Source organism: Ursus americanus, chromosome 25 (genome assembly GCF_024610735.1).
Source record: "Ursus americanus isolate L20-20 chromosome 25, mUrsAme1.1.p, whole genome shotgun sequence".
In the NCBI taxonomy this organism is placed as follows: Eukaryota; Metazoa; Chordata; class Mammalia; order Carnivora; family Ursidae; genus Ursus; species Ursus americanus.
This window is the reverse complement of record NC_142151.1, coordinates 37,194,007-37,208,600: the sequence shown is the minus strand read 5'-3', so window position 1 is coordinate 37,208,600 and position 14,594 is coordinate 37,194,007. Positions and strand designations below refer to the sequence as shown.

General features: G+C 39.4%; 1 protein-coding gene across 1 annotated transcript in view; it reads left to right on the top strand.

Moving 5' to 3' along the window:
• The window catches only part of DBX2 (developing brain homeobox 2), a 35,251-nt gene extending 21,498 nt beyond the window's left edge, over window positions 1-13,753 (top strand). Inside the window, exons 3-4 of the mRNA XM_045800828.2 lie at window positions 3,842-4,029; window positions 9,089-13,753. Of these exons, the coding sequence (XP_045656784.2) occupies window positions 3,842-4,029; window positions 9,089-9,418 (518 nt within the window). The 3' untranslated portion in view covers window positions 9,419-13,753. The remainder of the gene's footprint in view (window positions 1-3,841; window positions 4,030-9,088) is intronic.
• Window positions 13,754-14,594: the final 841 nt, after the last annotated feature.

Below are 14,594 nucleotides of genomic sequence, written 5' to 3'. Positions count from 1 at the left end.
TGCTGGAATTTGAAGACACAGTTACCAGGCCGTACAGGAGACACCCTGTAGACCAGGCTTACACACTGGTCTAGGACAGGCTGCAGAAGCCTGTGGTCACAGACAGGAGCTCTCCCTGTGTTTATAAGTGTTTCTTCCCTTTCATTCTGATGTGTGACATCTGAGTAAAGAAACAGCGTGGCACAGAGGAAGGAGCCAAAGATTTGGATTCGGAAGGTCCTGCTACCAGCTGAGCTCTGTGTTCTTGGTGTGGCTTTGGACCTTAACAGCCCTGCATACTTCTTCGTCTGTACGGAGGTATCTGTGGCGTATGGTTCTTTAAAGAATCAAATGAAATCCAACAAGCAGAACTAGATAGATTCATGGGGTCCTTACTGTGGGCTAGCCACTGAAATTTTCTTGTGTTAGGTCATCAAATCCTTAGAGCAACCCTGTAAGATAAGCTGAAAAAGGCTGAGTAACTTGCTTGAAGTCATACAGGTAAGTGCCAGGATCCAAACCCTGTCCTCGTATTACACATTCCAAACTCCTTTGTCCTAGCCGTCCTGGAGAGGTAGCACCCCAAGAGATGAATCTCGGAACTAACGCAGAAGGCACAGTTCCACAGCCTCTACACCAAGGAAAGTCCAGAGAAGAAGAGCATTTAGATAAAGAACATATTGAGATACTTAGAATATTTTTTATTATTGACCAATATTTTATAAAACTACTTAAATCTTCGATAAAGAAGTAGTGAATCCAGTTGCCAAAATGTGACTTCAGGGTATGGCCTTGGCATGTGACAGGCACACACACAAAAAGATGGTGTAGATAGAGAATTAACCAGAATCTCCTATGATGAACGGAAAGAGCACAATAAACTAGACCTTTGTAAAGAATTAGGCTTGATTACATCCCAGGAGCTGTGGCATTTTTGAGGAGACACAAATGTTACCAAGCTGGAAGGAAAGAGGGAGGGGCCGGTTCTTGCAATGCGAGGATGAAAAAGTGAGATGTAAGCCAGGGCTGAGAGACTCGCCGGGAGATAATCTGCAGTCTTTTAGACAAGTAGGAAAGGAAGCCGTCATATTACAGAAGTATATTTGACAAGATTTATTCATTTGTTGACATTTTTTCCCTAAAATACAAGTCAGATTGGGTTGGAATATATTGTATAGTGTGAGGAGCATTTGTTTTGAAATTAGTTGTCCTGGGTTTGGCACCGTAGTCATGCACCCTTGTACAAAGTTTCTTAAGCTACCTAATCTTCATTTTATTCATCTGTAAAGTGGGGAGAATAATAGTATAACATTCAGGGCATAGGCTGGGCAGGAGGAAATGAATTAATGCATGTAAGTGGCTTAACACAGAGTAAGTATAATGGTACACAGCACTCCGTGTGTGTTTATTATCATGTCACACCCTGATTATACATCGCTACTGATCTTCACTACTATTGGATAAAGTCCCAAACTCTGGTAGTACTCTATGATCTGGCTCTGTTCCACTCTATAATCTGTCAAAGTCCAAATGTCTTCAAGAGCCTGGCAGGTAAAAAGCAAACTAGGTGAGGCTGTGGCAAACTGGGGGTCACACATTCCATCAAAAGAAGGCACCTGCTACTCACTCTGGTAGCTCTTTGCTTTCTAGGAAGATGAGCCTAGTGCGGTTACCTTTGAAGAAGTGTCAGAAACCTGGACTTCACATGAAATCTCCTCTAATTATTAAATGTGAACAACTACATCAGAATTCTAAGACGAAACAAAGCCCATCTGCTTCGGATATGGTTGCCAGCTTGCCCCCTCCGCTTCATGCCCTTCCCAGCCTTGCAGACTGCTTAATTTTCCTGCAATAAATTTTATTCCTTCATGCCTTAGTGCTTTTTATAAAAAGTGTTGAGTATTGTTGACACACAAGGTTACATTAATTTCAGGTGTGTAATGTAGTGATTCAGCAAGTCTGTATGTTATGCTGTGCTCACCACAAGTGTAGCTACCTTCTGTCCTGATACATCACTCTTAACAGTATTGTTGGCTACATTCTTCATGCTGTCTTTTATTCCCATAATTTATTCATTCCATAACTGGAAGCCTGTATCTCACACTCCCCTCCACTCATTTTGTGCCCCATCCTTCACCCCCCCCTCACGTTTGGCAACCATCAGTTTGTTCTCCATATTTATAGGTGTGCCTTAGTGCTTCTAGACGTGCTAGTCACTTTGCCTAGATTGGCCTTGGTTCTTTCTCTCTTGAACTGGATTTGTCTTCTAGACTTGGCTCAACCTGTTTTCTCTGAATTACTTCCTTCCTCCTTTGTGATGCCAGAGCATTTCATAGATCATTCTATTATAGTGCTTGAGACATTAATTGGCTTTTTTATTTAGAAATAATTATTAAGCACCAAAATGCATACCAGCTACAGCCATAAACTGGTGTCCCTGTTCCCCTGGTGCCTATGTTCCACTGTCATCTTCATGTCAGTCCTCCCATGAGAATGTGAGCTCATTGAGGGCAGGGACCATGTGCTGTTGGTCTGGTTTCCTCAAATAAGCTCAGTTAGCCTGATACCAGGTATGAGTGTCCTCTTGCTGCTGTAACAAATTTCCACAAACCTACTGTCTTAATACAAGCTTATTATCTTACAGTTATGGGGGTCAGAGCCTGAAATGGGTCTCACTGTACTAAAATCAAGGTGTCAGCAAGGCCGGGTTCCTTCTGGAGGCTCTAGGGAAGAATTTGTTTCTTGCCTTTCCCAGTATCTAGTGGCCGCCTGCATTTCTTGGTTTGTAGCCCCTTCCTTCATCCTCAAAACAAGAAGTGTAGCATTACAGAAAGTAAATCTCTCTCTTTATGACTTCCTTTTTTCCCTCCCTTTTCCACTCATAAAGACCCTTGTGATTACATTGGACCCACCTGGGTACCCCAGGATACTCTTCTAATCTCAGTGTCAGCTGGTTAGCAGCTGTAATGCCATTTGCAACCTTAATTCCCCTTTGTCATGTCATGTAATGTATTTCTAGGTTCTGGGGAACATATTCACATAGGCATCTTTGGGAAGGCCATTATTCTTCCTACCACAATTGGGAAGGTGAATGAATGAATGAACGAATGATGATGAATGAAATTCTTAGAGGGTGGGAACCAGTTGTGCTAGCCACAGAAGGCAGAAAAAGAAGTAAATATCTCTGACCTGAAGGAGCTGATGATCCGCCGGACTGGGGAGTGGTAGTGGTTGGGGATCTTCCAAACTTCCCTTCTCAGATTGAACATCTCTGACTCCTATAGGCTTTCCCTGGAATCCCAGATTAAGGTCAGATCCTTGTTTTGTGTGCCCAGAGCAGCCTCCTTTGGAATACATCCTCACACTTGTGATGCTACTTCAGTAAATGCCTTCCACTAAATCTTATGGGTCATGCGTACAATAAAACACATTTTTCTTGTATCTCCATGTGTAACATTGAGCAAAGTGCCTGGCATATGGTAAGTGTTCAAAACTTCGTTGAGAGAAAAAAACAAATGAATAAATAAATGAAGAATTAGAGAAAAATGGAGTGTGTAAACCACCTACTGTTTGTTCTGCATTTGAGCTTTGTAACCTGTGACCATGGACTTTCTAACATGGCACCCCAATTGGGAGGGTGAGCATATGTACTTTTTCTCATTGGGAAACAAAGAGTATTTATCATGTTCTCAATGGAGCCCATGATGAAAACCATGGAAGAAGCATTGCTCTAAGTGTGCAGAGTTCAGAGATGAGATGATTTGGCCACGGTACAGAGAAGGAGGATACTGTTCTGGGAAAGGCAGACTGACTTCTCCTCACTAAGGCTAACTGGGCTTTTGTACCTGTCTTCCCCCTCTAGGAGAAGAGAGCGTGCTGCCTCTCCTGACCCAGGACTCCAACTCTAAAGCTCGGAGGGGTATTTTAAGAAGAGCTGTTTTTTCTGAGGATCAGAGAAAGGCTCTGGAGAAAATGTTTCAGAAGCAGAAATATATCAGCAAAACAGACCGAAAGAAACTTGCCCTCAGCTTGGGACTAAAGGAATCACAGGTACTAATGAGTAGGAGGGTGTCCACTACTCCTGATTTCTGAAGGACTGCAATGAAATCCATGCATTTGGCAAATGTCTGTTGTACTAGGTATGGTGCTAGACCCTAAAATGTTATTGAAGTGATTTTTACAATTGTTGAGAGGGTGGAAATATATGTCACAATTCCTATTTGAAAATAAGTCCTTTTGCGGAGAGGTCTAGGTTTTTGCATGATTAATTCTTCCCAAATGAAGAGAACCACTGAGGATGTGACATTTACATCATTAATTGTTTGCTGTGGTTTCAGAGAAGTAGACTACATAATCTACAAAAGCAGGAACCAATTTTCCTGTCTTGTTCTTCATTTCCAATCCAAAATCCAGTCATAAATGTGTGACTCATAAATACCTTTAAATAGATTTCATTACTCTGCACTCTGGGCTTATGTCAAGTACGGTAAAGTAGTTTCACATTTGCAACACCTACAAACCTTCTTATACATTAAGGGACTTGTATTTTACGACTAATCGTTTTATAATCACCATATAAAATAAGTGCTATAATCATCCTCATTTTCTAGATGAGAAAGTGTAGAGAAGTAAACATGGGTCTGCTGTCATGTGGTGAAGCTGCTTTGGAACTGGGCTCTCACCCCAGGCAACCTGACTCTGGAGTTTGTGTTCTACTTAACCTGGAGCTGTCATGTATCGTTGTGCAGGATATGCACTGCACAAGGGCTAAGAGGGACGGCAGCAACTGACATATAGCAGGTGCTCTGCCTGCCAAACTGGCTTTCCTGGTGCAAGGCTACATCGACCTGGATTTTTTGAGTTAGCATAAAGGCATTGAAGGGCTACAGAGGCTCTGTGTAACTACCATGCTCTACTGTTCTTCGCTCAATACAATGACCTGGTTTCTAACTTTGGATTTTATTAAATCAGTTATTTTTGGATGAAGCTCTCCTTAACCTTGCTTCCTTTCCCTAGGGAAGTGATCCGCCCCCCCCACCCCCATCTTTTTCTAGTTGTAGGAAGCAGTACATAGTGTGGTAGAGGGTAATTGGCCTACATCAGCCAGTCTGTGCTTTCCTCATTGTGTGGTACTAAGGAGTCCCTAACCTTAATTGATCACTCTGTGCCTCAGTTCCTCATGTAAAAAACAGGGACAAATATAGGAATTCTATCTATGTGGCAAAACAATTTTGCATATATGATAGGTAAATCAGCTATATCTTGACGGTCTGTTGTGTGCAAGACTGTGCTAATAAGTAGGCGGTAGGAGGGAGTGTTGATTAAGTACTGATAAAGATACACTCTGCACCCAGGAATTTATATGAGCAACTGGGAGAACAAAGCAGAAGCTCATGAATGGTTAGATAATAATATAACACAATAACGTAGGTGACATCACCTGGTAGATTAGATATACTGCCAAATAAAGGAGCTAGATCAGTGGTCCTCAAAGTTATGTACCTCTCTGGAGATTTATGTTAATCTCCATGACTGTCCTTATACCCCTGGGGAGTCTAGTGAGGGAAGTGGTTCATCCTTAAAGGAATTGTTGGGCCTGACTAAGGATGCCCAGGAGCTCAGTAGGACTGGTCTGCATCTCACTGGTGTGGATAAAAATAAACAAACAAACAACGAACAAAAAACCCCTCCAGAGTTGGAGGGGAGAAAATGTGTAGGTTTGGGAGGTTGTAAGGGGCCTCTGGTTGAGTCAGAACCTGAAATAGGTGTTAAAAGAGAAAAGGTGGCTAGGTTTGATCTGACAGTGCTGACACAGTGTGAACGTCTTTGATAGTACATATCATCTTCTTAAAAATAGATTATTGGAAGGAGAATGCGACAAGCATATTAGAAAACATGTATGAGGGGATGACCATAATCTATCCATTCTAAGAAAACAATTTTCCAGTTTTGTATGTTATCTTCCTGTCTGTATTCACAGGTGCCTAGTTTTACATAGTTGATTGTATTGTTTTTAAAATTCAAGTGCCTTGAGGAATGAATACTTTTTATGTTATTAAATTTGGTAAACATCTCAAAAGTAATTTCACATTTTCTTATTTGCATATCCATCCAATTACATAATTAACACATGGTATTTATTACGGTAAATTCAAACAAAGGGGAAATTGGTAAAATTAAATTCATCTCCTCCTCTTCCAACCCAGCTCCTTAGTTATTACTGTCATTTATAAATGGCTCTTGTTTAAATTTATTTGATGTACCATGTATTATCTTTAAAGTAAATGTATATGTGTGTTGTATATGCACAAAGATACAGTAACACAAGCACTTGCACCATGCCTACCATATGTCCTTACATTTGATGTCATTTATCCTCACAATGACCCTATGAGGTAGGCGCTTCGATTATTCCTATTTTATAATAGGGACCTAGAATTGAGACCCAGAATTGCATATATATATGTTTTAAAATAAAAACAGGATCATATTCCACATATATCTTGACTTTCTGAAGGAGACTACAAATCACTTGTATAACCAACACACAGATCAAGCAGTAGGACCTTATCACCAGGCCAGTAACCCCCTGCTTACTCCCTCCCGGTTACCACCTCCTACTTTCAAGAACACCCACTTTCCTGACTTCTAACAGCATAGATTAGGTTTGCCTATGTTTGTAGTTTATATAAACAGGATCATTCAGTACAAATGCTTTGGTATATATGACTTCTTCTCCTTAACATTATGTTTGAGATTCATTCGTGAGGTTGCATGTAGCAGTCGCTCTTCTGTGCTCTTTGCTGTGTAGTGTTCCATTCATATTATTTGTAGCAGTTATTTTAGCTGTTATCAAAATATTTGGAATATTGTAGCTAGTAACATTTTCCTGTTCCAACCATTGCAAAGTCTTCAACTTTGAGTTTTTTTTTTTTATTGTGGTAAAAGAGACGTAACATAAAATTTACCACTTAAACCTTTTTTAAGGGTACAATTTAGTGGCAGTAAGTACATTCACATTGTTGAGCAACCACGGCTACCATCCATCTCCAGAACTCTTTTCATCTTGTAAAACTGAAACTTTGTATCCATTAAATGGTGACTCACCATTCTTCCCTCCCCCCAGTCTCTGGCAACCACTACCTTCTGTCTCTATAATTTGACTGTTCTAGGTACCTCAAATGAGTGGAATCATTTGTATTTGTCCTTTTGTGATTGGTTTATTTCACTTAGCATAATATCTTCAAGGTTCATCCACGTTGTAGCATGTGTCAGAATTTCCTTCCTTTTTAACACTGAATACTATTCCATTGTGTGCATGTACCATATTTTGTTTATGCATTCAGCCATTCAGTGGATGCTTTGGTTGCTTCTATCTTTTGACTATTGTGAATAATGCTATGAACATGGATATACAAATACCTCTTCAAGTCTCTGCTTTTAATTCTCTTAGGTGGTTTGTGGCTTTTTCATATGTTTGTGGTGTCTTTATTTATACAGAAATTTCTCATTTTTATGTTGTCAGCTCTATTTTTTCTTTTGTGGTCTTAGTGTTTTATGTCAATGCTTAAAAAAAACATTCATCTCTCCAAGACTATAATGACAATGTCTTATATTTTTTTCTAGAACTTTTATAGTTTTGTTTTTGTGTTTAGCTGTCTAATCCATTTGGAATTTGTTTTTATATTTGTTGAGAGGTAGAACTTTCAATTTATGGTTTTCCTCAAATAGGTACATTTGTCTCAATACTGTTGATTGTGAAGAAACTTTCTTCATGATTTTTTTTTCATTGAGATACCACTCAGAAAAAATTCTAGATCTACAGAAAAGCTAAGGAAAGAAGAAAATAATGAATGTGATGAGAAGGGCAAGAACCACCAATGGGCACAAATAAAATGTCTTAGTGAAAACCCACTAGAAATACTTGGCAGGCTTTCTAGGAGTAAATGCCCACTGCAAATAATAAATGAGTTTGTGAATAGAACCAAATGCTCTGGTATGTACACATTAGTACTATTTTCTTATGAAAAGCCTTAACCACAGGATTGTAACTGAGATGGCAGTCTTGTAGTCTCACTTGCCTGGGGTCAGGGTCTCTGCAGCCATTTTGAAATTGCCAGTCAAGTTGAAAGAATGAAGAAATTGTTTTGCCAATCTGGAAAGATTATCTCAGATAGAAATTTTTCCTTCATTGGGAGAAACATTTGGTTAGTAACACTTTAATAATTATTTTTTAGAGTAAGAACTTTCTAATCTTTTGTTTTAAAAATAGAAATCCACTAAATTGTTCACATAAAGATGCAGTGTAATACTCAGTCGATAAAGGGGGAGTAGTAGTAAAGACAGACTCCGGTGGGGTGGGGTGGAAGTATGACTCAAATAGAAACCACCATCATAAGTGCTTTTGGATTAATTACGACTGATTGTTATTTATTGAGCCCAATTCATCAAGTTTGATAAATCCTAGGAGTAATCAAACTTGGAAACCGAAAGAAGCCTGAAATTTATCAAAACATTTTAAAATGTATTCCTAATTTAGTTTCCCAGAAGTTCCTAATGAAATCTGAATGTTATAAGAGCCTGGGCACTGGAGTGGGACAGTCATGGATTCTATTCTAAGTGCTTCCATTTTACTCGCTGAGTGACCTTGAACCGGTTTAGCACTCTGAACCTCAATTTTCATACATGTGAAATGAAGACTTGTTGCAGTGATTGTGAGGAACGAATTATGTAATCCACACAGCATGTGTGGCCTGACACCCGGCACAAAGTAAACACTATTACTAGCCGATAGCCTTTCCTTTGTATAAATAATTTAGTGTGAACTAAATGATGTTTTAAACTGTCGAGCGTTAAATCAGTTTTGAAAGATGTCGGACTCTGTGCAGGATGTAACCCATTTATCGCAGTTGTTTTGTTTCATCAGTGTGGGGATATTATACTAAAGTAATTTTTCAGATATTTTTGAAGGAGCCCAGTGAAAAGCTGTAAGGACTTTGCTAGGCTGGCTCTCACACATAGGTATTTCATAGAAGGCATTACAGTGTACAATGCTGAAGTGAAGTAATGTGGAGTAAGTGACCATTTTGTCCAATTATTTTGTCAATAGGTGAAAATCTGGTTTCAGAACAGAAGAATGAAGTGGCGGAATTCCAAAGAGAAGGAAGTGCTTTCCAACAGGTGTGTCCAGGAAGTAGGCCTTCAAGAGGATCCCCTCTCACGGTCCGCTCTGGGGTTCCCTTCTCCATGTCCTTCGCTCTGGGAAGTCTCCCAGCAGCACTCGAGTCCAAGATGGAGGGAGAATTCGCCAGAACCTTCAGAAAGACTCATCCCAGAGAGTTCAGGGGCCGTGCCCCCAGAAGCAGAGTCTCTGCAGGGTGCCTTGTATTTGTGCCCTGAAGAAGCTGGAGACAAGGGTGTACTTACTGGGACGGTCTGAATGGAAGCCTTCCTCAATGTTAATTTAAAAGGATGCTTAACTAATAACATTCGGACTCTAAAGCCAGCTAGCTTGTACCTCATCAGTGCCTAGAACATAATACCTTTGGAGTGATGCATGAACTAATGCTTTAGGAAACCCTCTCCAGTGCCCTCTTGTTTGGCTCCCAGACTCAGGCTTAATTTGTGAGTGGAATAGAATCTCCCAGGAAGTATGAAGGGACTGAAAAGAACGAGAGTTATACTCGGCTCAGTCCCTGCCCTGAGTATGTGTGTATATATGTGTGTGTCTCTACGTGTGTATATATATGAATATTCATTGAAATACATTAGTAGGAAGTAGTTCCTCTTTAAACATGGCACCAAGCAAATTCATTTCCTTTTATATGAGGAAAAACCAACTATTGACCGAATGTTACTAATTTTTTGAAAATAATGTAAAGTTTGGATTTTGGTCCAATGTGTTTTTTAAAAATTCCCTATTTTCTGGTTTCTTTCAGTCTCCAGCTATAAATGAACCTTAACAACTCAGCTCAGCTACCCTAATCGAATGAGCCACTGTTAGATACATACACTGAGAGTATATACTTAAAGGTAATCCAACAAGAAAACTAGAAGAATTTCTGAATGAAACTATTAGAACCCTAATTTTCCAAGTCTCTGGACTTCATCAGGACATCATTGAGGGAGGTACCCATTTAACTAATGATTATCTTTTGATCTCTTCTCTGTCAGGATGGGCCTTAATCAAGGTTTGCAAAATAAAAATGCCTTTAAGGGCCTGTCAGCAAATAAAGGGCGTGGCCCACCTAAAAATATTTGAGTTTAATAATTTTAAAAATATTGTGTTGGGCAAATGAAACATCTATGCCAAGCGGTTTGTGACCTCCGGCCAAGACCTAAAGAAGTGTCACAGTTCCAAAAATGTTCCCAACTGGACTTCAAAACACAATCCTGATGGGACCTGTTTGCACTTCTAGTTATAGACTCAATTTTCCACTTAGGTGGTGTACATGATATATATTAGGTTATTTTTATGTATTAACAGGCATCACACAGATGTTTTGTGTGTTTTGTTGTTCCTGAAATAGTAGTATTATAAAATTGCATTTCTGGTAACGATTTGCTTAGTTAATCTAGAAATTTTTATTCCGGGTCCAAGAAAAAATTATGTTTCACTTTGAAGGAAATGAGGCAGAAAAAGGAAATGATGTGGTTTTGAACTAGGTTATTATTAATCTGTGGACAAGAAACATTATTAGAAGTTCATGATGTGAAATTTTGTTAGTGAGAAAGCTGCGTAAAGAGAGTGGCTTCTAATTTGCTTACAATCCTAGTTATAGAATTTGAGGCTGTAGGGTTTAGAGAAGGTAATATCTCAGAAGATAACAGTTTTAGTCAGCATCAGGAAATGATTTTGTCTGAACGTGATTCGAATTGGGGTATGCTAGCCTGTGTCTTTATCATGAGATGTTTTACTTAAAAGTCCTCTCAGAAGAAGCTTGTCTCAGTGTCTCTGTGGGAAGGAGGAACAGGAATCTGCTGACAACAATTTATAATTTAAAACCTGTCTTAAAATTTGTTTTTTCTTGGTAGAATGTTAATCTCATCTGCATTTATTGGGTCCTTTCTATGCACCAGAGACTGTGCTAAAAGCCTTTAGGGTGAATTAATTCATGGAGGTCCTCATGACAGTAGCCCTAGGAGGTAGGCACTATTACTGTCAGGATTCCTGTTACCCAGACAAGGGCGTAAGGCAGTGGTTAGGGTGGTGGCCCAAGGTCATGAAGTTAATAAATGGGATTTGGACCCTGTCCATCAAGTTTCAGATCTTGGTAAACCATCTGGGGGTGCATACCACTGTAGAATGTATTCACCAGCAATGGGATGCATTGTAAGACATACGTTTTGGGGATTGCAGTCAGATTTATTAAAGAAATTCAGAAGCATATTGTACTTTATGATCTCTTACTTGGGGAATGGTTTTCTTTCTAGTGTTCTCTTCTCTATTAACTTTGAAGTTTAGGGAAAGTAAAGAATTGCAAAAGCCTTCAATTATGAAGCCTCTGTAGAAAATAGTCCCATAGGAGTGTTTAAGTGAAATGAAACTGTATTTTTTTTTTATCACTCACTGCTAAAAATTTTGAAGTGCTTATCTATGGTTAATGTTTCTTGAGAATAACTTGAAGATCAAATGAGAGCAATCTGCTTCATGGCCACCTGATAAGCCAGGTTTTAGATGTGGGCTAATTGGTGCTTAAATGATCTTCCCCCAGACTTTCACCCCAAGCTCTGAGACTCAGCAGAGCCTTTTCTCTGTACGGTTGGCCTGATATTCAAACATACAAATAAATATTTTAATTGGTTTCTACTCGGGAATGCCTTAAGGCTTAGGAAAAGTACACTTTTGATGAATATATTAGAGATACTTAGGAAACACACACAAACGCATACACTTGGTGCACATACATACGCCCGTTGTGCCTTCACTTTGCATTTACTTACCTGAATTAGTTGAGAGAACTGCTGAGCTTGATATTCTAATTGACAAGGGTCTCCCTTCTCCCTTAATTTGTACTCTGCCAACTCTGTCTCCACCTAAAATACATACACGTGTATTTTCCTCTGTTCTCTAGATGCAGATTTCTTTTCTCCATGTGGTCACATATTAGTGTATTTGTTGTCTGCTTTCCAGGCAAATTCTGCTCTAGTAAGCACGAGAACCAGAGAGGCCTGGAGGCGAAGGTATTTTAAAATTTTTAGAAGACATTGTCACATGGACTTTAGGTAGATGAGAAATAAAAATGGTTAGCACCATCCTCTAGATTTTACAATAATAAATATTTTATAAAGCTAAATATAAAGGGTTGGAAGTATATAGCAGGTTAGGAATGATCACTGGGTCTGGAGACAGTGAAGGTCATGATCATTGATGTTGAAAAGGCAGTTCTATGTTCTTAGTGATGAACTGGGTTGAATGGGAAATACAATTGCTTAGTCCAGTGGTTCTCAAACTTTAAAAATCCAGACATATGAATATGCCATACCTTCCCACCAGTTTTGGGTATGTGCTCAGGTTTATGCATATTCTTCATACATTCTCTTCAGCAGCCACACCTCCCACTCCACCCCCTGGGGATCCTTACACATGTTTTTCTCTTTTCAAATATAAAGTCATCATTAAATATGCTCGTTCAAACCACCCATGTCCTTTCTGGCCCCTTTCAATCTGCATTCTGATGCTTTTTTTTAAAAGCTATACACTCCCCAATGTGTTCCGTGACCTGCCCACTGGTGACCAGTGATTTCTTCAAGCTCTGCTGGCCTTTAATACAGCAAACCTCATTCCATTGTGTTCATAAGCTTGTTAGACACTGCCTCTGCAGTCATCTGAAATCCACAAAAATACTCTTTCTTTCTGGATTGCAACACTTATTCGGTACTCAGTGTGAGGCACTGTACTAGGCTCTCACAAATGTGAGGGAGAATATGGCCCTTGCCCTCAAGAAACTTAGAATTAGACTTTTTGCCAAACAACTGTTGATATATTCCAGGCTGTCAGTAACTGGATCCAGTAAATTTGGAGCAAAAAATAATCTTCTAACATCCTCCAAAACCCCCATCTCTCCTTGTGTGGTTGGGGGAGCAGAGTGGCGTGAGGTTTATTAAGTGCTCTGCTATTCAGAAAAATGCAAGCTACCTGGCATTGTTGGTTTTCTCTCTCTCCTCCATTCAGGCCACATTGGTCCCAAGAGGAGTCAGAGCCCAAGGGAAGAATTAATTATTCTTTTGTTCAAAGTGCATCCTACCCTCTACTTTTGTCTTTCTACCTTCCCAGCCTCAGATCAACCTGTACCCATAGTGGGTGGGAACAGTGAAGGAAAAGCAAATAACACAAGTGAGGGGGAAATCAGGATGTTAAGTATTCTCGAATATATAAGGAAAATTTTGCAGAATTAATTTGTATCCTTTATAAACCATCTCTGAAATAAGCAACTACCTTAAGAATGTTGTACTAGTCCCACAAAGATGGTTCTTATCTTCCAGCTATTAGTTGGGTCATTACATTGTTATTTTTGGTTGTAAGAGTTATACATGCTCATTATGAAGAAACACACTTGAAAAAAACAAAAATTCATGTGTAATTCCACTATTAAGAGATAGCCAATTTGGCTCTTTTGTGAAAAATTTTCACTTTGAATGTATGTACGTATAAAGGTGTGTATGACTAAACAAATTTGGATGATAGTTATGTATCCAGCTTATCCTGCTTTTTTTAACTCAACTTTTTACAGAGAACATTTCCCCATGCCATTAAATAAATGTTGCAAGTATTTATGATGGCTATATAATTTTACATTGTTAACTCGTTCACTTTTTGAGGTAGACCAGAGGAATGGGACTGGGGGATGGCAGGTCATGGAAAGGATGACCATGGGCCTCCCACACCAAATGGAGACTCTCTTCCCAAAAGTCACCATGAAGTTTGTCAAAACATATCCATCCAGGCAAGATCCAAGGGAGTGTACACATTTGGATTTCAATACCTTGCCGGCAACAAACATACTAATAATGTAGGGCAACATTCTACCTCTCTTTAGTTGTGCTTTACAGTCCCAGTGATACCTCATTTTAGCTATGTTTTATTGCCCACAACGTGGGTAGAAGTCAAGCAAACTGTTGGGTGTCTGGCATCTGTCAGCTTTTTGAAGGCTGAGATTATAAGGCTGCTTTGCCTGGTTAGTCTAGAATTCCCCAGTTCCCACAACTCTGTGGACATCCTCTCAAAGTTGCTTGAGTAACAGAAATTATGAGGGGAAACTTTTGGGATCAGAACACTCTGAGGTTAAAAGGTAGCCTTCAGTGTTATTTAAATCCAAAGCAGAATCATCAAGTGTTTAATGCTAACCAAAAGTCAAAAAATTGGGTACATCAATTGGAATAAAACAAAGTGATATAATTAATTCATGATGTATAGTTAATCCTATTACGATGGATTTCCATTGTAGTTTCCTAGGGTAGCCGGAATAGATCACTACAAACCGTCTGGCTTGAGACAGCAAAAATCTGTTCTCTCACAGTGGTGGGGGCCAAAAATCCAAAATCAAGATGTTGGCAGCGCCATGGTCCCTCAGAAGATTTTAGAAAGCTGCCCTTTCCAGCTTCTGGTCGCTCTA